This window comes from Schistocerca gregaria, chromosome 5 (assembly GCF_023897955.1).
Source record: "Schistocerca gregaria isolate iqSchGreg1 chromosome 5, iqSchGreg1.2, whole genome shotgun sequence".
Taxonomy (NCBI): domain Eukaryota; kingdom Metazoa; phylum Arthropoda; class Insecta; order Orthoptera; family Acrididae; genus Schistocerca; species Schistocerca gregaria.
This window is the reverse complement of record NC_064924.1, coordinates 635,609,685-635,632,237: the sequence shown is the minus strand read 5'-3', so window position 1 is coordinate 635,632,237 and position 22,553 is coordinate 635,609,685. Positions and strand designations below refer to the sequence as shown.

Genomic DNA, 22,553 nt, shown 5'->3' with positions numbered 1-22,553 from the left:
GGTGAAGTAGTTTGAGAAAACCATGTTTAATAACTCTGCTTTAGTGGCACTGACATCAGTGACTTCACCATTATCGCGCAGTGAAGGTATTGATTGCATCGTGCCACTGGCATGCTTTATGTAAGACCAGGATCTCTTTGGGTTTTCTGCCAGATTTTGAGACAGAATTTCATTTTGGAAATCTCGCATTGAAGTACGCACTATATTTTGAACTTCTGCAAAACTTTGCCAATCTTGGGGATTTTGCATTCTTTTAAATTTGGCATGCTTTTTTCATTGCTTCTGCAACAATAATCTGACCCATTTTGGGTACCATGCGGATCAGTACCATCACTTATTAATTTATGTAGTATACAACTCTCAATTGCTGTTGATACTGTCTCTTTGAAAACATTCCAAACTTTTCTACACTTACATGATCAGATCGGAAGGAGTGAAGACTGTCTCTTAAAAAGGCATTAAGACCATTTTTATGAGCTTTATTAAACAGATATACTTTGCGTTTCTTTTTGATGGTTGTAGGTGTTACAGTATTCAGCCTAGCAGCAACTTCCTTGTGGTTGCTAATCCCTGTATTTGTCATAATACTCACTATTTGTCCAGGATTATTTGCTACTAAAAGGTCAAGTATGTTTTGCAACCATTTACGCTTTGATTCGGCTCATGAACTAATTGTGCACAATAATTTTCTGAGAAAGCATTCAGTACAATTTCAGATGATGTTTTATGCCTGCTGCCAGCTTTAAACATATAATTTTTCGATCATTTCAAGGGTAGATTGAAATCACAACCCTATAATTGTGTGAGCGGCGTACTTATTTGAAATGAGAGTCAAGTTTTCTTTGAACTGTTCAGCAACTATATCTTCTGAGTCGGAGGGGGTGGTGGTGGTAGGGGGGGAGGGGGTCAGTAAAACTATCCAATTAATAGTTCAGTCCAGGTATAATCTCTACCCATGCTATTTCACATGAACTACCTACTTCAATTTTGCTACGAGGCACACTACCTCTGACAGCAATAAATACTCCACCTCCAACTGTATTTATTCTATCCTTTCTGAACACTGTTAGATCGTTTGAAAAAATTTCAGATGAGCTTATTTCCGGCTTTAGCCAGCTCTCTGTACCTACAACTATTTGATCTTCAGTCTATTAGGGCTTGGAGCTCTGGTTCTTTTCCAATGAGCTACGACAATTTACAACCACAATACCAATCGTTTCTACAACTACCTTACTGTGTTTTAACTGCCCACTTCTAGACAGACACCCCTTCTGTGGTTCCCTGAGACCCTCTAACCTAAAAAACCTCCCAGTCCCTTCCACACAGCCCCCGCTACCCGTGTAACCACCTCCTGTGTGTAGTGGATTCCCGACCTATTAAGTGGAACCCGGAAACCCACCAACTGATGGCTCAAGTCAAGGAATCTGTAGCCTACATGGTCACAGAACTGCCTGAGTCTCTGATTCAGACCATCCACTCAGCTCTGCACCAAAGGACCACAGTTGGTTCTATCGATGATGCTGCAGATGGTGAGTTCCACCTTAATATCAGAAGCAAGACTGGCAGTCCTTACCATTTGGGCTTGCCGCCTGAAACCAGACAGAATCTGTTCCAATCCAAATCGACACACATCACTGGTATCGACATGAGCCACCACCTGCAGTTGGGTGCACCCTGTACTCTTCATGGCATCCGGAAGCACACTTTACACATCCGGAATGACTTCCCCCAGAATGCACACGGAGCGATCACTGGTTTCCTCTCCCTCGTTGGCAGCCATGTTCCTAAGGGGCCCCATTAAACGCCTAATGTTGGAGCTCTCAACTACCAGCAAACCCACCCTCTGTGAATGCCCAGATCTTGCAGGCCGAGAAGCTTCCTCTGGAACAGGGTGGATGACTGCATCCGGCTCAAAGACATCGTCAGCCACAGATAATACCCGAAACCTGTTCATCAAACGAACCGGGGAAGCCCAACGATCGGCCTCTTGGAAAGTTTTTTGCTGCCAGCCAGACTTTGGAATGATCTCCCACTCGACCACGGGTGAGGGGTCAACCTCAGTGCAGGCAGTAGCCAGGGCGGTCATAGCAGTGGACCGATCGGAGGAAACGTGGGATGTGCTCGATGTCCCTTGCATCCCCACATTCGATCCCCCACAGTGATGCCCCTTGGCAGCAGCCTCAAGCTGTGTGCCAGAAGCCAATGCAGCTTGGAGCTGTGAGAGAAGGGTCGCCAACTCAGCTCGCATCTGCAGACAACAATCACAGTTCCTATCCATTACTGCAGTTGCTCCTGTTTTAAGCTCGTAAAAATATGCAACAAATGGGAAATCAAAGTGCTCTCTCACTGGCGGTCTAACTGACACTGAGTGGTTCTAAGCAAACAAACAAAAGCCTGTACAATACGAGGGTCGATACAATGGTCAATAGCGATGGCAGTACTGTACCCTACACTGTTATTGAAATAAAAAGTCATGCCTCGTAAGCACTCAGACATGCAAGATATTACAAAAATAAACTAGTAACTACACAGATAACTGAAAATAAGTCACTCCTGTTTGAAGCTCTTAAAAATATGTGACAAGTGAATGGTGTACTTGCCTTATTAGTAACAGGAACTAGCGGTGTTCTCTCGCTGACGGTCTACGGAAGCTAAGCACTGTCAGGCTTGGATCCTACTTGGATGGGTGACTGACTGGGTCTGTTGAGCACTGTTGGCAAGTGGGGTGCACTCAGCCCTTGTGAGGCCAATTGAAGAGCTACTTGATTAAGTAATGACTCAGGTCATGAAAGCTGACAAAGGCTGGGAGAGTGGTATGCTGACCACATGCCCTTCCATATCTGCATCCAGTGATGCCTGTGAGCTGAGGATGACATGGTAGACAGTCGGTACCGTTGGGGCTTCCAAGGGCTCTTCGGATGGAGTTTAGTTTAGTTTAGGTAGTTTAAGGTGCTATTCTTTGGTAGGTCCAATCTTTTGGAGGGATAGTGTTTCTGGGAGCATTTCTGACATGGTGTTTGTTGATGGCAAAGACAACTGTTAGACTGCCAGCTGACAAACTTAGTTTTATTTTTATTTATATTTTTTTAATTGCAAGCTGTTTAGTTCCCAGGTACAGCTCCGGACACAAGAAGGTCTTTTGAAAACAAACTGAAATAAAGAGTTACAATGTCAAGAATGGTGCTATGGGCCCATCAATAAACGTTTGAGCTAATATTATAAAGACAGAACATTAATATCAAGTTCACATGAAGTTATTAATATCAAGTTCACAAGAAGTTGTAGTTTCAAGAATTTTGGGATTTCCTTCAGTTCAGTATAGGAAATTACAGAGATTTTATTTGATAGCAGTTTTGATAACTTTCTTATATCCCTTAGAGATTGATTTATTTTCTGTATTGCATACTGTGAGCAAATGACACTTTTTTAATTTATAAATGGAAGCAACAGGCTGAAAAATAAATTTGTCACTCTTCACTAAACCTTCTAAGGCATCCCTGCAAATCTGAAGGATAGTGATTTTTGTATGTTCCATAGCTTCTTATGCCTGTACTCGATATTAGCAGATAATTCAAAGTCAGCACACTTTGGTTTCTGATGTGTTCTGTAATGGTGTCATTCTTTTTTAAGGCACCTTTGTTTTTCATGCTTTCATAAATGACTAAGGGTGGAAGACAGCAATGTTCTTCAGCTGATAAGTGTGAGAGATGTGACAGTGGGTGGCTCAATCAAGTCTTAAAGAAATCTCTCATATGACAGTCTGAACATCCTTCTTGAAGGCTGTGTGATTTGAGGTAGATTTAGTAGGATAGTCTGTTGCAGAAGTTTAAGCAGCAACCAGTTTGCATTGTTGACTCTTAACATGTATGTTACAAGCTCTTCTACACATTCAGAATGTTTCCAAGAGGACTTTTGTGCTCTAATGCATATTTATTCATCAGATAACTCAGCTGATACAACTGGTGAATAAAATCCTCACTCATTTTGGAAGAATCAGAACAGTGCTGTTGACTCTTAGACTCACCCACATGTAATGACCAGACACAGCTCAACACTTCCCCTCTCCTAAACTTCATATCTCAGTTCTTCATTGCTTCCCACACTGTCTCTTCCTACATATTCCCATTTTCCTGTATTCATTAAGTTCTTTTGTTTTGTTGAAGTTGTCTTTGTATTCCATATAGACTGTAGTTTCAATAGTTAAGGCTTTCTTTTAACTGGTACTTGTATTTTTGTACATGTTTAACACCGCCCTGTAGTTGTCCCATGATATATTGTTCATATTTTACTTTGTCCATTTATTTAATGTAAACTGTTACACAGCCACTGTTTTGATTATAATGTTAATGTTAAAATGCAGGACCACCACACTCTCAAACACCGCATTTACTGTTGGTTCCATCAAACACCTCCATTTTCCTGCATTTATTTATTTCTCTTTATCTTACTGATATTGCTCAAGTTCCTTATGTATTCTGTAGTTACATTGATAGTTGTCTCTTTTTTTTAATTGGTTTGTGTCTCATTCTCCACGTTTCATACCTCCTGGTGTAGCCTTGTCTAGTACTAATTTTATTTTATTTTATTAGTTTTGCTTATTTATAGAAAATTATTATGTAGCCATGCTATTCCTATTTTGTGTTAAAGGTTTTCCTGTCTACTCCATTGTTATTTATGTACTGTTCAATTTTTACTTTTTCATAGCATTACCACCACACTGTCAAAGACGTTACTTATTGTATGTTTCTACTTCAGTCTAGACCTGTTACTTCTCTTCCAACGTTGTTTGCAAACATTTTAACTTCTATGGTGATAACACTCAGTAAATGTCTGAAGATGGCCTAGTAAGCCGAAAACCGGTTAACAATAAAAGAAATATTGTAGAACAAAAGCAAACTGGTGCTTTTCATTTATTATAATGTTGTTCTACCAAGAACCAATGGAAGATTCTGTTAAAAAATGTAATTAGTTCGACAATTGAATACAGTAATACTCTGCCACTTTTTGCTACTGTCTCCTGCTTGTTCTATGTGCGAGAAATATTTTTGCAATACAGGTCTTTCAGTGGCGGATACATACGGGGGGCATGCAACCGCCCCCCCCCCCCCCCCCCCGTCCCCACTCCCACCAGCATCATTGTCACCCAGGCTGCCCTCACCAGCGAGCCCACATGCTACAAGTGTGAGGAACTCACTTGGTACTACTGAAGAAGTAGTGTTGTCCTTTGCAGCATCTAGCAAGTGGTTCACAACAATGACGAGTCACCTGAAACATTCACTGCAGTCACAGTGTCGAACAAGATGGGTTGAGTGACATGATGCTGTCATTCAATTCGCAGCTGATCTTGGAACAGTTTGCAAAGTTCTTAAAGGAATACAGTGTTGGAGGGATAGAACAATGTCTGACAAAGCCAATATTCACCTTCGAACTGTCTCTAATTGCAAGTTTATTGTCACTCTGTTTACACTGAGTGACATTATGAGCATAACATATCCAGTCAGCAAAATCTTACAAGACCCAAGCTTGGATGTTGTGATGGCAAAAGCGAAATTAGATTTGACGCTCAAGGTGTATGACAGCATAAGAGCTAACACTGATAGCCATTTTGTTCATATTGTTGAAGAGGCATAGGCAGTTGTGGAAGAGTTAGATCTGGAGACAAGTGTTCTTTGCTTACAGGCAGACAAAGACACAGGGAAAACTGTGATCACAATGATGATGCTATGACATATTGGAAAAGAACTGTTTTTATTCCAACACTGGACCATGTTACAACTGACATGAGAGAATGCTTTGATGAAGAAAATATTTATCATTTAAAATTCAACATACTTTTGTTCTCACAACTGCTGAAACATGATGTTTATGATCTGGCACATAAATTCAGTCAGTGCTTAATTGAACTACCATTCTTTGAAGAAGAAGAATCACTCTTTGTGATTACAAAGAGACTAATGGGACAGATTCTTAAATACAAGCAAACGAGCATAAATGCCCTAAATGATCGTGATTCTGTTATGAAAGCATTGTCTCTTTGTCCTAGATTTGACTATCCTACTTTGCACACACTGTACAAAATATTTGCTTGTCTACCTGCATCTATTTTTACAGTAGCAAGAACTTTTTCAACATTGCAGAGTACAAAGACATGGCTGAGGTCGACAATGGAGGAGGATTGACTTAATTGCTTAGCTCTGTTGAACACTCACCCTGACATTGATTGTCCTATTGATGATGCAATTAACCAATTTGCCAGGAAGAATAGGTGCACAGAATTCATAATTTAAGGAACAATTGTAACTTCTTTATATCATAAGATGGCATTGTGTTGAATATTTGTATAATCAGTTTAAATAAAACTTTCTTAAACTTTGCTAGTGACTTGATTATTTTTTATTGCAGTGAAAGTAAATGTAGCTCAATATATCTTTCACTAATGATTTCTTGAGCTACATTTACTTTTACCATAGTAAAAAAAAATTCTGTATCCATCACTGAGGTCATTTCTTGCAAAACTGACTAGATAAGTCTTGACAAGAATTAGAAAGAAAAGAGCAATACATTTGTTACAGGAAACATGTTGGTATTTGAGTGTAGTGATTAATAAAACATTGACTAATTTATCACACTGATTTGCTTCTGATTTTGAATCTAGTTTCACCTCATTTGAAGAGTCACACAAGGTATACCTACTTGATGTAGCTATCTAACTTTCTGAGAACCTTGGAGGACACTTTTGCAAGTAAATTGCATTCAGAATATTACAGTTTACAAAAGATGAGAAGTTACCGCTACAGTTACATTTCAATATGGCAAGACAAATGCTTTGCAAATGGCATGCATTGTAATTAGAAAAAAAATATTTCAAAGAGAGGTAGACTCATTTCAATTACAGTCTATCAAAAGTTGGAAAGAGTACAACCTTCTAAAAGAGTACACAAGTTTGAAAATACTACCACAAAATTTTTTCTGAAGAGCAATTCATGTTTCCTATGCATCACACTGATACGTTAAATAGGTAATCACATGTGACTTCTGAAATTTTCCCGGCGTATTTGTTCTTCTAATAATTTCCGGGTATGCAGCCGGATCCCGTCGACATTCTGCCACGATATTTCGGCCCAGAGACGTCCGGCCATCATCAGGTGAGTACACAACTACTGAAGAGCCCAGGTGCAGTCGCGGTATTTATACCGATTCTCGTGCACGTGTTGACATGCGCGGCATAGCCGAGTTGTACGTGCTGCCATCGGTGGTGAAAGTAAAAGATCATCTAGTCATTGAGTATCGAATGACGCTGTCTATTCCACTGTGAATGTATAATTTTAATAACAGGATTCCAAGTTTTATCCAGTTGAAAGCCGTTGTCACGATTTATAAGATTTATCTTCCGTCCACCAGCAAAGAACCGGGCCCTGGTTGGATCCGTTAAAGACGATTTACAACTGAAGAAAGCAGGCGTCTACAAAATTCCCTGTGAATGTGGCTCTGCATATATTGGCCAGACGACAAGAACTGACCATGAACGATGTACAGAACATGAAAGATACACCCGTCTGCGGCAACCGTCAAAATCGGCAGTAGCAGAGCACTGTATTTCAATGGGACATTCAATGGAATACAATGGAACAAAAATTTTAGCTCCGGTTTCCGGATTTTGGGATTCCGTAATCAAGGAATCAGTGGAAATACGTCTTGCCGATAATCTTATAAATCGTGACAACGGCTTTCAACTGGATAAAACTTGGAATCCTGTTATTAAAATTATACATTCACAGCGGAATAGACAGCGTCATTCGATACTCAATGACTAGATGATCTTTTACTTTCACCACCGATGGCAGCACGTACAACTCGGCTATGCCGCGCATGTCAACACGTGCACGAGAATCGGTATAAATACCGCGACTGCACCTGGGCTCTTCAGTAGTTGTGTACTCACCTGATGATGGCCGGACGTCTCTGGGCCGAAATATCGTGGCAGAATGTCGACGGGATCCGGCTGCATACCCGGAAATTATTAGAAGAGGTAATCACATATTGTTTTTATGTCTCTATCATCACTGTTATTACAGTGACAGTACACTCTTATTACCTGTGTTCCATGTAAAACACCTAGATTCCTCACAGAGTGACCAGTTTCCTGCTGTCCAACGTGGACAGAATTCCAGTCCACAGTTCTGCATTGTTGGAGGAACTGGCAGTCCAGCATCCTCACACAGCCTATTCTCAACACTCTGGGTGCTTCCATTAACATGAAGCATGCAGTGAGCAGCTCGTACCTAGGAATGTACACAGTTGATTAGTAATACTGTATTACAGATGTGCAAATCTCCTGGTTTCAATGCAGTTAATTAAAACTGTTAGTACAGGATTGGCACTTTAAAATTAACAGTGAAAGTATGATAATGTGTTAATAGTTTGTAATTAATACACATGTCCCTATCCAAAAATAAAATGGTTATCAGTAGAATCTCCAGTCTTTGATGGGCCAAACATAATATCTTTGAAAGAGTAAAAATATAATGCTATCATCAACCTAAAGGTTGTTTGAACACTACAGGGTCTTTCTAAGCATGGTCCTATTAGACGTTATATGCCATTGCCTTCTTCGATCTTAGGAAAGACTTATCCAGCAAATTATAGTGCAACCTACAGTTAAATGTGAATTCCAAGCCATAAGACTGCCACATTTGAAATATGAGAAAAGTATCAGATGAAAATTATAGGACTGACTGAGAATTGAACCCAAAACCTTTGGGTTTTTTGGTATGGCACTTTACCATGGAGCCACCATGTGTTGATAAATTAGATTATTTAGCAGTCTGAGTTGCTCACAATTTGAGAGCAGAATAAATAAAGTTTGCACCAGGGGACATATATGCAGGAAGTGATTTTGAATCACAGCCACATGATACATATAATGAAGGAAGGAGTAATTTAAGAAAATTAGACTCCGGCAGGAAATCCTAACAAAAATACAAGTTCACTGCTGGGTATTAAAATTGCAACATGAAGGTGGTATGGAGCAAATATTAAATTGTCATGTAGTGGTCTACATCTTGGATATGTGATTACTAGTTCAGTGCAACTGCTCCAAGTAGATATGAGTACTGCTACATATATTCTGCACACGAGCAAATACTATGCAGTGGGTTTCTCATTCAGAAATTACACTTGAATTTTATTGGCTTAACGTATGATTGTGTTATGTCTCACCTAAGAAGGATCAAAATCTACCAGCATGTGTTCAAATTTGGTAGCAGCATGACCATGGCATACAGGGACTGTGGTTTACCATTCCACGATATTGCTGCTTGCCTGGTCAAGACCTCATGACTGTCATGTGAATATGGACTTGATGAGTACAGGAAGGCCACACTCAGTGCTTTCAGGATTCAAAAGGCTCCACATGACTAGTACCTGAGAGCATGGACATATTGCTGTGCAGGACTGCACAGCCACATTACATTCTTTGAGTCAAAAAATGCACTCGTTTACAGATAACACAAGTCTCTACACTGACCACATGATTACGTCTGGAGCACTGCAGACTGTCGGAATGGTGACTCATGTTGCAGCTTCCCTTGAAGCAGCAGCGGCAAGGAACATGCTGATGGTAGGGGCATCCAATGACAATAGCAGACACAAGAATAGTATCATATCATCATTTTAGGAGAGATCCAGTTCTGCGGGAATTATCATGATGAACATATCTCTGTTTGTAGACAATGAAGACATCAGATTGTGTTTGTTATCATTATTCAGTACCAGCACTTCACGTGATGATGTCGGGAGTATGACCACAACTAGTTTGCATAAATGGTGATTTGGACAGCAAGCATTACATTTCTGATGATCTGCGGTTGGGGTTGTACCCTATCTTTGAGGTCTCCATGATCTTATCTTTCAAGAAGACTATATGTTGCTAATGCTACCCTGCGGTGTTTGACTGTTGCCAGGCCAGATCATCCTCCATATCTCTCAGCCAATGAAAACATCTGGTCACAGACTGCTGAGAGACTGGCAACCTATCACTCACAAGCCACTACAATTGATGAACTCTGGCACAGAAGTAGCATGGAATGACAGAATCACTTGTGTCATCCAAGCTCAGCTCAACACGGCACACAGCAGGTTTAAAGTAATTGTTGCTGCCACATGTGGAAGTTCTGCATATTAAATTTTGCACACTGTACACCCCCAAATCAAGTGCAAATTTGATCTTGAATTCATCCTTTTGTACTGTATATGACAATAATCAGTATTTCATTATTTTATATCCTTGCTGGTGTTGCAGTTTCAGTGGTCAGCCGTGTATTACAGTGTGACAAGAAATGTGAATACACAAATGTTGCTACATTTCCTTCCCACAAAGGGTTGGAGACTAAATGCTGCTGAATCTTCAGTGATGAGATACATAGGGTAAAAAGTAGTGGTGTAGAGGTTTCAAACCCTCCAGTCCCTGCCTTCAAAATACACACTGGCCACCCTCTTAATGCCCTGCTCTTGCGGTGACAGCTCCCTTTTGATCATTTAATTTTAGTGCTGTTTTTAATCAATTCTCCACTATCAACAATATGCTGCCCAACTTTACTCTTACTTGATTATGCATGTATATTTACAATCACACTGCATGATTGTGAAAGTTTCTGTCATGTGGCTCAATCCATGTTTGCACATATTATTTTCAATTGCGACTATTACTTTTTGATTCTTTAAAACTTTTTCTGACCTTCCTTCTAACTTCCTACATAGCTCTCTATATGGTACCTACCATTTATTTCCAATATAATACTTTGACTATAAGATTTGACCCAATCTTTTTCAACTATTTTTCAATAACTCCTTTTGTTGCCCAACCATACAACCATAAATTTCCTGCTCATTCTACCTTCGTCAATTCTGAAAACTCTACTTTACCCTAGAAGAATGCCAATCACACATCCTCTTTGTGAAATAATGTCTAGCACATGGTATCTCAACTAATGGGTTTACCATAAAAATTGGCATATCAGCCTGTCACCCATTCTACTGCAAGAAACTTCATCTTTCCCGTTCCATCAGTCCGTCACCCTCGCAGATTTGCTCCTTCATAATCATATAATCCAAACTAAAACCATTCTTGACAGCCTCCACTTCTTTCACAAAATCCAGTTACTGTGTGACTACAACTTCCTGAATACCATCACTGCAACAGAAACTCTTAGCCTTTATCAGTTGGAACAGGATTCTCAGCACCAAATGAGGAAGCTGTCCTAGCTACTCCTGCCTTTGCCATATGGGACTCCCTATAGCCAGAAAAGGGCCTAACATTCTGATCCAATCCCACCTCATCAACCTCTCATAGCTCCCCAATCTAGTCTTGCTGACTCAGTTCAACTTCCACATCCCCTAAACCTTCCTTCACCCTCCATAAAATACACTCTCCTGAATACTCATCCCACTACACTGTTACAAACCTTTCTGCCAAAATTCTGACCCCTGAAGAAGTCTCAGTAGTTCTTAAAAGCCTCACCTTTAGACAAAAACCTATGTTCAACCATGATGACTTGTGAAGGACCTTCTTTCCTTAACTCCTGCTGTGCAGTGGAAATATTTCTTCACCACTCACCACACTGACAATACCAACCAAAGCCTCACCCAGAATCTTGTTTAAAGCAGTTTCAACCTTCCTCCAACTTTGGTCCTTCAACCCTTCCATCCAGTCATCCCTAATAATCTTTCACAAATTTCTTGCTTCTAATCTGGCCACACCCTCCTTTCATAAATCCCTCCCTAGTGAGTCCAAAATCAATTCTATGGAAACACAGCTATCTGTGACCTGAAAACCAACCCCAACCTCATCATCCTTTCCATAACAATGACTCAACCACAGTGGTCGTGAGTGGGGGTGAATATGGAGTTGAGGGCCTCTGTCAGCTTCCTGACACCTCTGCGTACAAACCTTATGACCATGATCCTATCCCAGAAATCCAACATGGTCTCCAGCAACTCTTCAAGATCTTACATCCATCCAGAAACCTGACAATGGAATCCATCTCCCTCCTCACAATAGTAATTCCCTGCACTCTTACCTTTTACCTACTCCACAAACCCAACCCCACTGGTCTCCCTTCTGGTCATCCCACTGTGGCTGCATACAATGCTCCCACCAAACAAACAGCTGTCTTTGCTGACCAACACCTCCAAACTACTGTCCATAACCTCTCACTGTACATTCAAAATACTGATCACTTCCTACATTATCCCTCCACAATTCCTGTCCCATTACCACCAGACTACTTGTTGGTCACTACAGATGTGACAGCCTTGTACACGAACATTTCCTATGCCCATGACCTTGGGGGCTTGGAACACAATCCTTTCCAACATCCTCCTGATACCAAACCCACTACCTCATTCATAATCCTCCTAGCCAACCACAACCTGACCCACAATTGTGACAGATTTGAACAGCAAATCTATAAATAAATCTGTAGCACTGCAATGGATCCTCACATGGCACCATACTAAGCCATCTTTATAGATGCCAGTCTTCTCCTCTCAGATGGCTCCATAAATACATATCTTCATATCAAGCACACCAACCACCAACAGTATCTCCACTTTCACATCTGTTACCCAGTCCATATCAAGAAGTCTCTTCCTTATAGCATCACCACATATCAATGGCACATCTGGAGTGGACGGCAGGAGCAGTTGAAATATACTGATAACCTTACCAGAGCCTTTATTGACAGACAGTATCCTACGCATTTCATCCACAAACATATCTCCTGTGCCACCCCCTCCTTTGACATCAGTAAACCTGTTAACCAGCTACTGACCAGCACTCCTATGATAACCCAGTATCATCCTGGCCATGAAAAGCTAGGCCAGGGCTTCGGCTACCTCTCGTTGTGCCCTGATATGAGGGATATTCTACCCAAAATCCTACCTACATCAAACAAAGCAGTGTTCCACTCCCCACCCAACCTACAGAAGATCCTGTTCTATCCCTGTTTCTTCCACTCCTGTAACCAATCTCGTGTCCCATGGGTCTTTCCCTTGTGGTTGGCCCAAATGCAAGTCCTGTCCTGTACACCGACCCACTTCCTACTGCAATCCAACAGAAATTTCCCACTCAATAAAACACAGGGCTGTGTGAAAGCAGCCATGTTATATGTCAGCCATGCTGCAGTTACTGCACAGAATATACTCGTGCACACACACACACACACACACACACACACACACACACACACACACACACACACACACACACACATATCCAAACAAACACACACAAACTTCCACATGGGAAAAATATATTAAAAACAAAGATTCCAAGACTTACCAAGTGGGAAAGCGCCGGCAGACAGGCGCAATGAACAAAACACACGAACACACACACAGAATTACTAGCTTTCGCAACCGATGGTTGCTTCTTCAGGAAAGAGGGAAGGAGAGGGAAAGACGTAAGGATGTGGGTTTTAAGGGAGAGGGTAAGGAGTCATTCCAATCCCGGGAGCGGAAAGACTTCCCTGAGGGGGAAAAAAGGACAGGTGTACACTCGCACACACACACATATCCATCCGCACATACACAGACACAAGCAGACATTTGTAAAGTCTGCTTGTGTCTGTGTATGTGCGGATGGATATGTGTGTGTGTGTGTACACCTGTCCTTTTTTCCCCCTAAGGGAAGTCTTTCCGCTCCCGGGATTGGAATGACTCCTCACCCTCTCTCTTAAAACCCACATCCTTTCGTCTTTCCCTCTCCTTCCCTCTTTCCTGAAGAAGCAACCGTCGGTTGCGAAAGCTAGAAATTCTGTGTGTGTGTTTGTGTGTTTTATTTATTATGCCTATCTACTGGCGCTTTCACGCTTGGTAAGTCCTGGAATCTTTGTTTTTAATATATATACACACACCATTTTGGACACTCATACAACACAAGACACAAGAAAACTTCATGAACACCTCACATCACTTAAAACTGTGAGTTCAAACTCCTTAGTCTATAGCCAAGAAAATTCACAACACAATAAAAGCCATTGACAATGAATATGAAGATAAATATTTTACAACGCAAGTTACATGATTTTCTAATTGAATGATGCTGCTACTCTGTAGAAGATTTCATGAAGGATGAAGTGATACTTTGAGCTGGGTTGCTAAAATAGAATAAAAATAGTAGATGTAAATACTGTAATTTTGACAAATTTTAAATAAGTAAATTCTCCACAACATATTATTGTAAGTGTGACAAAATTTCAAATGGTCTAATTGTAACCTTGACATGTCTCCTGGACATCAGACTTATGTTCTGAAATTTTGTATATTATGAGATGAATAAAACACATTTTACATTCCACAGTGCCTCCTCTAAGTGGTGAGCAGGATCTATCCTTTTCATAATATTGTTGTTACGGCATTATGGACCTTCCACTGTTTGATTTTACATTTTGTAATTCATTATAAATTTATTTGTCTTGATAATAAGCAGTCAGGTAATTGGTTTCAGCTATAAATAAGCACCTTTAGAACCTAGCTTCTCATGCTCCTCTAGTGTTAGAAACTATGATATGAAAATATTTGTCCTGAAACTGCAACCAGTTATCAAACTGCTTCTTGACATTGCAGTCAAGAGAAATACTTGTACAGGGTGGTACATTGACAGTGACTGGGCCAAATATCTCACAAAATAAGCATCAAATGAAAAAAATACAAAGAACGAAACTCGTCTAACTTGAAGGGAAAAACCAGATGGTGCAATGGCTGGCCCTCTAGATGGTGCTGCCATAGGTCAAACGGACATCAACTGCATTTTTTTTGTTTTTTTTATTTTTTTTATAGGAACCCACATTTTTTATTAACTATTCATGTAGTATGTAAAGAAATATGAATGTTTTAGTTGGACCACTTTTATTGCTTTGTGATAGATGGTGCTGTAATAGTCATAAACGTATAAGTAAGTGGTATCATGTAACATTCTGCCAGTGTAGACGGTATTTGCTTTGTGATACATTACACATGTTAAAATGGACCATTTACCAATTGCAGAAAAGGTCGATATCGTGTTGATCTATGGCTATTGTGATCAAAATGCCCAGTGGGCGTGTGCTATGATTGCTGCTCGACGACATCATCCAAGTGCCTGGACCATTCACCGGATAGTTACGTTATTTAAGGAAACAGGAAGTGTTTAGCCACATGTGAAATGTCAACCATGACTTGCAACAAATGATGATGTCCGAGCAGGTGTTTTAGCTGCTGCCGTAGCTAATCGGCACATCAGTAGCAGACAAATTGCACTAGAATCGGGAATCTCAAAAATGTTGGTGTTGAGAATGCTACATCAACAACATTGATTGCACCCGTGCCATATTTCTATGCAACTGGAATTGCATGCTGACGACTTTGAATGTTGTGTACAGTTCTGCCACTGGGCACCAGAGAAGTTATGTGACAATGACAGATTTTTTGCACATGTTCTATTTAGTGACGAAGCATCATTCACCAACAGCTGTAACGTAAACCGGCACAATATGCACTATTGGGCAATGGAAAATCCATGACTGTTGTGACAAGTGGAACATCAGCGACCTCGGCGGGTTAAGGTATGGTGCGGCATTATGGGAGGAAGGATAATTGGCCCCCATTTTATCGATGGCAATCTAAATGGTGCAATGTATCCTGATTTCCTACATAATGCTCTCCCGATGTTACTACAAGATGTTTCACTGCATGACAGAATGGTGATGTACTTCCAACATGATGGATGTCTGGCACATAGCTCACATGCGGTTGAAGCGGTATTGAATAGCATATTCCATTACAGGTGGATTGGTCATCGAGGCACCATACCATGGCCTGCACGTTCACTGGATCTGAGATCCCAGGATTTCTTTCTGTGGGGAAAGTTGAAGGCTATTTGCTATCGTGATCCACCGGCAATGCCTGACAACATGCGTCAGCACATTGTCAATGCATGATCAAATATTACGGAAGGCGAACTACTCGCTGTTTAGAGGAATGTCATTACCCATATAGCCAAATGCATTGAGGCTGACGGACATAATTTTGAGCATTTATTGCATTAATGTGGTATTTACAGTAATCACGCTGTAACAACATGCATTCTCGGAAATGATAAGTTCGCAAAGGTACATGTATCACATTGGAACAACCGAAATAAAATGTTCAAACGTACCTACAGTCTGTATTTTTATTTAAGAAACCTACCTACTGTTCATCTAAAATTGTGAACCATAAGTTTGTGAATAGTACAGTGCCATCTATCACAAAGCATAAAAGTGGTCCAACCTAAATATTCATATATATGTAATAAAACATGGAGGTTCCTATTAAAAAAAATGCGGTTGATATCTGTTTGACCTATGGCAGTGCCATCTAGCGGCCCAACTATAGCACCATCTGGTTTCCCCCTTCAAGCTAGACAAGTTTCGTTCTTTGTAGTTTCTTCATTTGATGCTTATTTCGTGAGATATTTGGCCCGGTCACGATCAATGCACAACCCTGTATAGTGAATTACAATGGATCACATGTTTCCTTAACTGACTATACCAATTCTTACAGCATTTTATACTTATAACATTTCCAGTGTTTTTCCATCCTCCTGCATTGGTCTTCAAGTTGAACCATTTGATAATCAGAATTTTTTGTCTACAAAATGTTACACAGTACAAACAAATACATGCTACATCTTCTTACACAACTAGTAAATAAAGAATAGCTGAACAATAATCAGAAGAGTAATTATTTATAATAAAGTGAAATTATCAAAAGTCTTTTTAGGCACTGCATTATTAAGAAGTATGTGATAAAGTGATAAAATGAAACTATTTATTTACCTGAAATCCACCATTGCCACATGTCTGTGAACATTTGGACCACTCTGTGATCATCCAGTCAAATTTTAAATTTTCTGTGCTACCCAGGAAAAAGAAATAGTAAAGTTAATGACAAAAACCAGTAAAATAAAAGAAAATATTATACATTTCTTTTACACATTATTTATCTTACCAATGTGACAGTAATTAGGTGTAAAAAATGCAAGTATATTACAAAGAAGTTTTGAATTATGTGAACAGAAAACATTGGTACAAAGTACTAGAGTGTAACTTCTATCAAAGTAATGTTGGAAGTCTGTAGTGGAAATTTTAAGTGAGGGGAGCACTCTGAATTACATTCAATATTATTAGGACAAGTGAGCTAATTAATGAACATGTAAATGACAGAAATGAAACAATCAGTGACAATGAGAATTACTGTGGTGATAATGGCCAGATGTGGAAGTTGATGCAAAAGAACACTAAGAGTAATATAATTAGTTAAAAATACTACAGAAGACGTGTACAAATGACCCTAAGAACATCTTTAGGCATTCAAAATAGAAGGAATGGTTAGTAAATGTTTCATACATGAACTTTTCTCATTCTTACTCTAGTTTTATCGCTGCAGCGACTTTTGTGAATGTGACTTTCTGTTGTTAAATTATGATCCCAACCATGCAAGGGGAATGATTTTAATGCTGTATGTTTTAGTCTCTATAGCAAAATATAGTGAAATGTCTTGGAAAGCTCACAGAAAATGTCAGCTTGGTAACTTTTCTTGTTTAATTCTGCCGGATCATTTATAAATTTTTCTGCAGAAACTCCTTTACAGAAGCCAAACTGAGCAGTTGTAAATTTTTTCTGCAAAAACTCCTTTACAGAGACCAAACTGAGCGATTGTTAATGAGTATTTTCCATAAAAAGTGTTCAATATTCTGTCAGAAGCTATCCTCTAATAAAGTTTTAAGAATGCAGGTGGAAGGAGATGGATTTCTAATTAGAAGTCACTTGCTTACTGATATGGAAGAGTGTTTGAGATACCTCATCGTATTTGGGCTCCTAATGTGGTCTAAGATCCTATAAATGATAGATATCGATACCACTGGATGATAGTTTTGAGGATCACTTCTGTTACCATTCTTGTAGATGAGTATGATCTATGCTTTGTTTCAAATATGGGCAAAATATTTTGTTTGGGGCTCTATGATATATTATGATTACAGAGCCACAATTTCTGTACAGTATGAAGCATGAAAATGTTGTTAACATTTCTGCTTTCCTTTGCTACCATCACTTTCAGTTCCTGTGTAATTATGGAGATGTCAGCTATAGTGTCTTTATCCCCTCCACTGAGGATACTGCCAATAGAAGCAAAAGTGGAGTAGCCTGGATTTCTTCCAAAAACAGCATTAAACTTATTCACTACCCCCTGCCCAAAACTATCTCTAATGCCAGTCAGCTTGCATTTGACATTCTCAACCATTTCAAATGATTTCAGTAGAGATGGTCCAATAGGTTCTAATTTTCTGCTACTAACAAGCAAAAAAGTTGACATGGATATACACAAAAACATTTTTGATTTTAGGTTCAATGACAGCATTTTGTGCCTCTATACTGAAACTGAAGGCTCTCTCTCATAAATGAATCAATCTCAGGTTTTATGGCTTGGAAATAATCATTACAAAAACTGACAACTTCAATCCATATACACCATCTCACTAAGATACACTCAGTTGGCAATATTATATTCGACATCAGATCTCTAAAGAGCGACACATAAGACAGGACATTTAGAAACATTTTCTTTGTGTATGAAATTATTTTATTTACTTCTGGGTAGCTGTTTCACACTTCTTCATAGATACACTTCCTCAGCAATGCATGAGCAAGAGAGGAGAAAAGGATTAAATTCAAAAAGAGTACATGAAGAGCAGTTGCCACCTTGTGAGTCATGGGATTTGAATACGTTACAATGGAACTAATCAATATTTGTGAATATAATGTAATTGGATAGATAAAAAATGTAAACAGCAAGTAGCAGCAGGAGAAAGAAAAGTACTGAAATCTGCAAAGCTTTTGGAGCCAGTGGCTCCTTCTCCTGGCAGAAGGGCTGAAGCAGAAGGAAGAGAGGCAAAGGAAAAGGACTGATGAGGCTTAGAAATTGGAGAGAGTTTGGAAAAGCTGCCGAGAACCACAGATCAGGGGAGACTTACTGAACAAAATGAGAAGGAAAGGCTGGTTGTTGGGGACTGCATCAGATGAGATTTGAAAACTTGAGATCTTGAGGGGGGGGGGGGGGGGGGGGGAGGAGATAGGGCAATATGCAAGGCAAAGATTTCTGACAAAACACTGTGCCTGAGTTAATAAGAGTGGAAACTTAAGTTCATTGTGTTGTGTGTGTGTGTGTGTGTGTGTGTGTGTGTGTGTGTGTGAGTATGTGTGTGCAGGGGTGGGGGGTGGGGGGTGGGGGGGGACAGACAGATCAGAAAATAAAAGATTTAGAAAATTAAAGGGGATTAATAAAGGAATAGTTACTGAGAAGACATGCTGAGGCCAAAGAAAGTAACATAAATGAAGGCCAGCAGGTGACAAGAATCAAGCACATGCTGTGACAACCAGTTCCTACCTGAGGAGTTCTGAGAAACTAGTGTGTGGCGGAAGAGTGCAGATGGCAAATGTGGCCGTAGTCATGACTATCAGGTAGTAGAAGATGCTCTACAACATGATATTGTGTGTTGCAAGTATACACCCTCTGAATATGTCCATTCATCCTAACTGACAACTTGGTGGTACTCATGCCAATGTAAAAGCCTGAACACTGTTTATGTAACAACTGGCACATGATGTGTTGTTTCGTACGTGGCTCTCCCTTTGATATCATACATTTTGGCAGTTACAGGGCTGGTATAGATGGTGTTAAGAGGGTGCATAGTACAAGTCTTACAGCAGGGACAGTCACAGGGTAGGAGACATAGGATATGGGAATGGGTGCAGAAGGAGTATAGTGTCTGTCAAGGACACTGCAGAGATTGGGAGGCTGAGGAAAAGCTATTCTAGATACTGTGGCCAAAATGTCAGGCAGAATGGACCTCATTTCAAGAAAGATAGCCTTGTTGAAGTAGCCAATTAATATGTTCAAGTCCATGAAAATGCTGTGTGACTGGAGACATATTCCTACAATATTTTTTGGAAGGATAAGCAATAACAGGATTGGATGTGATAGCCAAGGAAATCTCCTCTGAACTAGGCTAAAGGGGTAATTACATTGAGTGAAGGCTGATGTGAGAATGGTGGTGTATTTCTGTAAAGAGGTTTCATCCGAACAAATACATTTGCCTCTAATGCCAAGGCTGCTTGGGAGGCAATGTTTGACACAGCAATGATGTCAAATATCAAACCGTAAGCACTATTGTTTGTTAGTAAGTTAAATGTCAACAGAGATGTGTAGCTGACCCTCAGTGAGAACAATGGCACTGTTGAGGAAAGTAGTGTGGGATTCGTAATAGGACCATTTGAAATGTAATTGGGAGAATGACTTTAAGAGATTCCAACGATGTGTACTGGTCAGCCCTCACCATGAGCCCATATGGCAAATATGTCAGCCATGAATCTAAACCCAACAAAGGCTAGGCTCATGGATTCTAGGGAAGCCCCCTCCAAGTGACCCATGAAGATGTTGACATAGGGAGGAACCTTCCTGATTCCAAAGGCTGCACTCTTGATCTGTTTGTAAGTATAACATTGATTAAAGTGAGTAGGAAACACATCATAGATTTGGAATCAGGTGGAAGCTGACCGAGGAACTGTTCATCAGCAGACAGTCCATATACAAGGAGGATGTTGGCGCAGAGGGGGGCAGCATCAATTATGACAAGCAAGGACTGTGACGGGAGTGCATGGTCACAGACTTTAGATGATCTAAGAAATAACTGGTGTCATTAATATGGGAGGGAAGTCTTTGTACTATATAAATTGTCTCCCACACATTACCTCTTTTTGACCATTGTCTGTTCTGATGATTTTTGTGCCTATTTTTCCAATATTTTTCCTTCTTTTTGTTTGTTTTTTTTCTTTCTTTTTCCCTCTTCTGCTTCTTTTTTGCCACTCACACCATCTGTAATACTCCAAACCCTCCTCTTTTGCCATGATTAATCCCATCATGTATTACATTCAGTCTTTTCAAAAATATGCTTTTGCACTATCAACACTAAGGTCCCACATTCTGTTTCTTGAAACATGCTTGTCCCTGGAAGTTACCCCCAAAGGCCTAGCACCGAAAGTCCCTGTTTCTGAATGTAATCCTACTCTACAGCAGCCACTTTTTCAGTTTCAAATACAGCAATCTTTTGCTCTTACCTGCCTAAATCTGTGACCTCTATGTCTCATCTCCCGATTTCCACTGCACCAGAGTTCTCTCCTATTACAAAATCCTGCAGTTATTTGCACCTCATGTTTCCTTGAATGATATCATCTGCCAAGCCAACTTCAAACTGCAACAACAGGCCAGACTTCTCCTCAAAAAGGTATTCCACCTTCTCCTGAACTACCTCTACAGTGGTGTTTCCCTTCCTGTCCCTCTCCTGCTCCCTGAACAGCCATATAATCAGCCACCACTCCTCCCCCACAAACCAAGCTTGGCCAAGCTTTTAACATCCTACAGCCTTCACCACTGCTCCCTGGACCAAGGAAAACTTATGATCACACAATCCAGTTACAACCACCTTTCATCTAAGACACTCTCCCCTCCTGAATTAACTGTATTATCCAAGGTTCTCACTTTCAGCCCTGGATCTCAATTTAATTATGCTGCTTTGGTGAAAGACCCACTTTCCTTCACATTAACAGTCAATGGAACATATCACTTTGCAACCCAATCTCGAAACCTTTCCATCAGCAAAACTGACACAGAACCCTGCCTTGAACAGTTCTGACCATCATCCCAACTTCATCCACCATCACTAACTCAAAATCATCCCTTACAAGCCCAACCATTCCTCAGGTCCCTATAACATGAACCTAGCCAGTTCTCTGCAGAACTCCAGGCTCTTTGTTCCCTAAAAACTGATGACTTTATCACTATCCCCACAGCAAACAAGGGATCCATCACTGCGGTACTTGACCAATGGATGCATGTAAGTGAGAGTCTACACCAGCAGTCAGACTCCTCTACATACAACGTCTGCCATTTAGATCACATCCCAGTGATACGAACTTAACTACAGTCCATCCTTAACACCTCAACTCACTGAAAATGACTTCTTACCCCTCTCAAACCATGCACCTTTTACCTTCTTCCTAATATCCACAAATCAAATAAGGCTAGCCATCCCAGGGTTGCTGGCTTCAAAGCACTGAATGTTCATGATGATCAGCACGTGCAACCTATAGTACAATGCCTTCCCTCCTATATTAAAGACACCAACCATTTCCTAGATCATCTGAAATCTGTGTCCATCCCATTCCATCACACACCATGCTTGTCTACTTGTCACCACTAATACCACCTCACTTTATACCAACATCTCCCATGTAAATGGCTGTCTGCTGGTGAACATTACCTCAACCAGAGCCCACCTGATCTCAAACCTATAACATCCTTCTTGCTCACCTTAGTCAACTTTATACTTAGCAACAACTACTGTACCTTGGAGGGGGAGAGATACAAATAAATCAGGGACATGGAAATAGGAACCAGGATGGCTCCTTCCTTTCCCA

General features: G+C 40.3%; 1 protein-coding gene across 5 annotated transcripts in view; it reads right to left on the bottom strand.

Moving 5' to 3' along the window:
* Window positions 1–22,553, bottom strand: part of LOC126272274 (protein madd-4-like) — a 2,033,115-nt gene that overhangs the window by 81,954 nt on the left and 1,928,608 nt on the right. For all 5 annotated transcript variants that reach the window (XM_049975019.1, XM_049975021.1, XM_049975022.1 and 2 more), the window contains exons 21-22: window positions 16,857–16,930; window positions 8,096–8,282 (exon numbers count right to left, since the gene is read on the bottom strand). In XM_049975019.1, coding sequence (XP_049830976.1) covers window positions 8,096–8,282; window positions 16,857–16,930 — 261 coding nt within the window. The remainder of the gene's footprint in view (window positions 1–8,095; window positions 8,283–16,856; window positions 16,931–22,553) is intronic.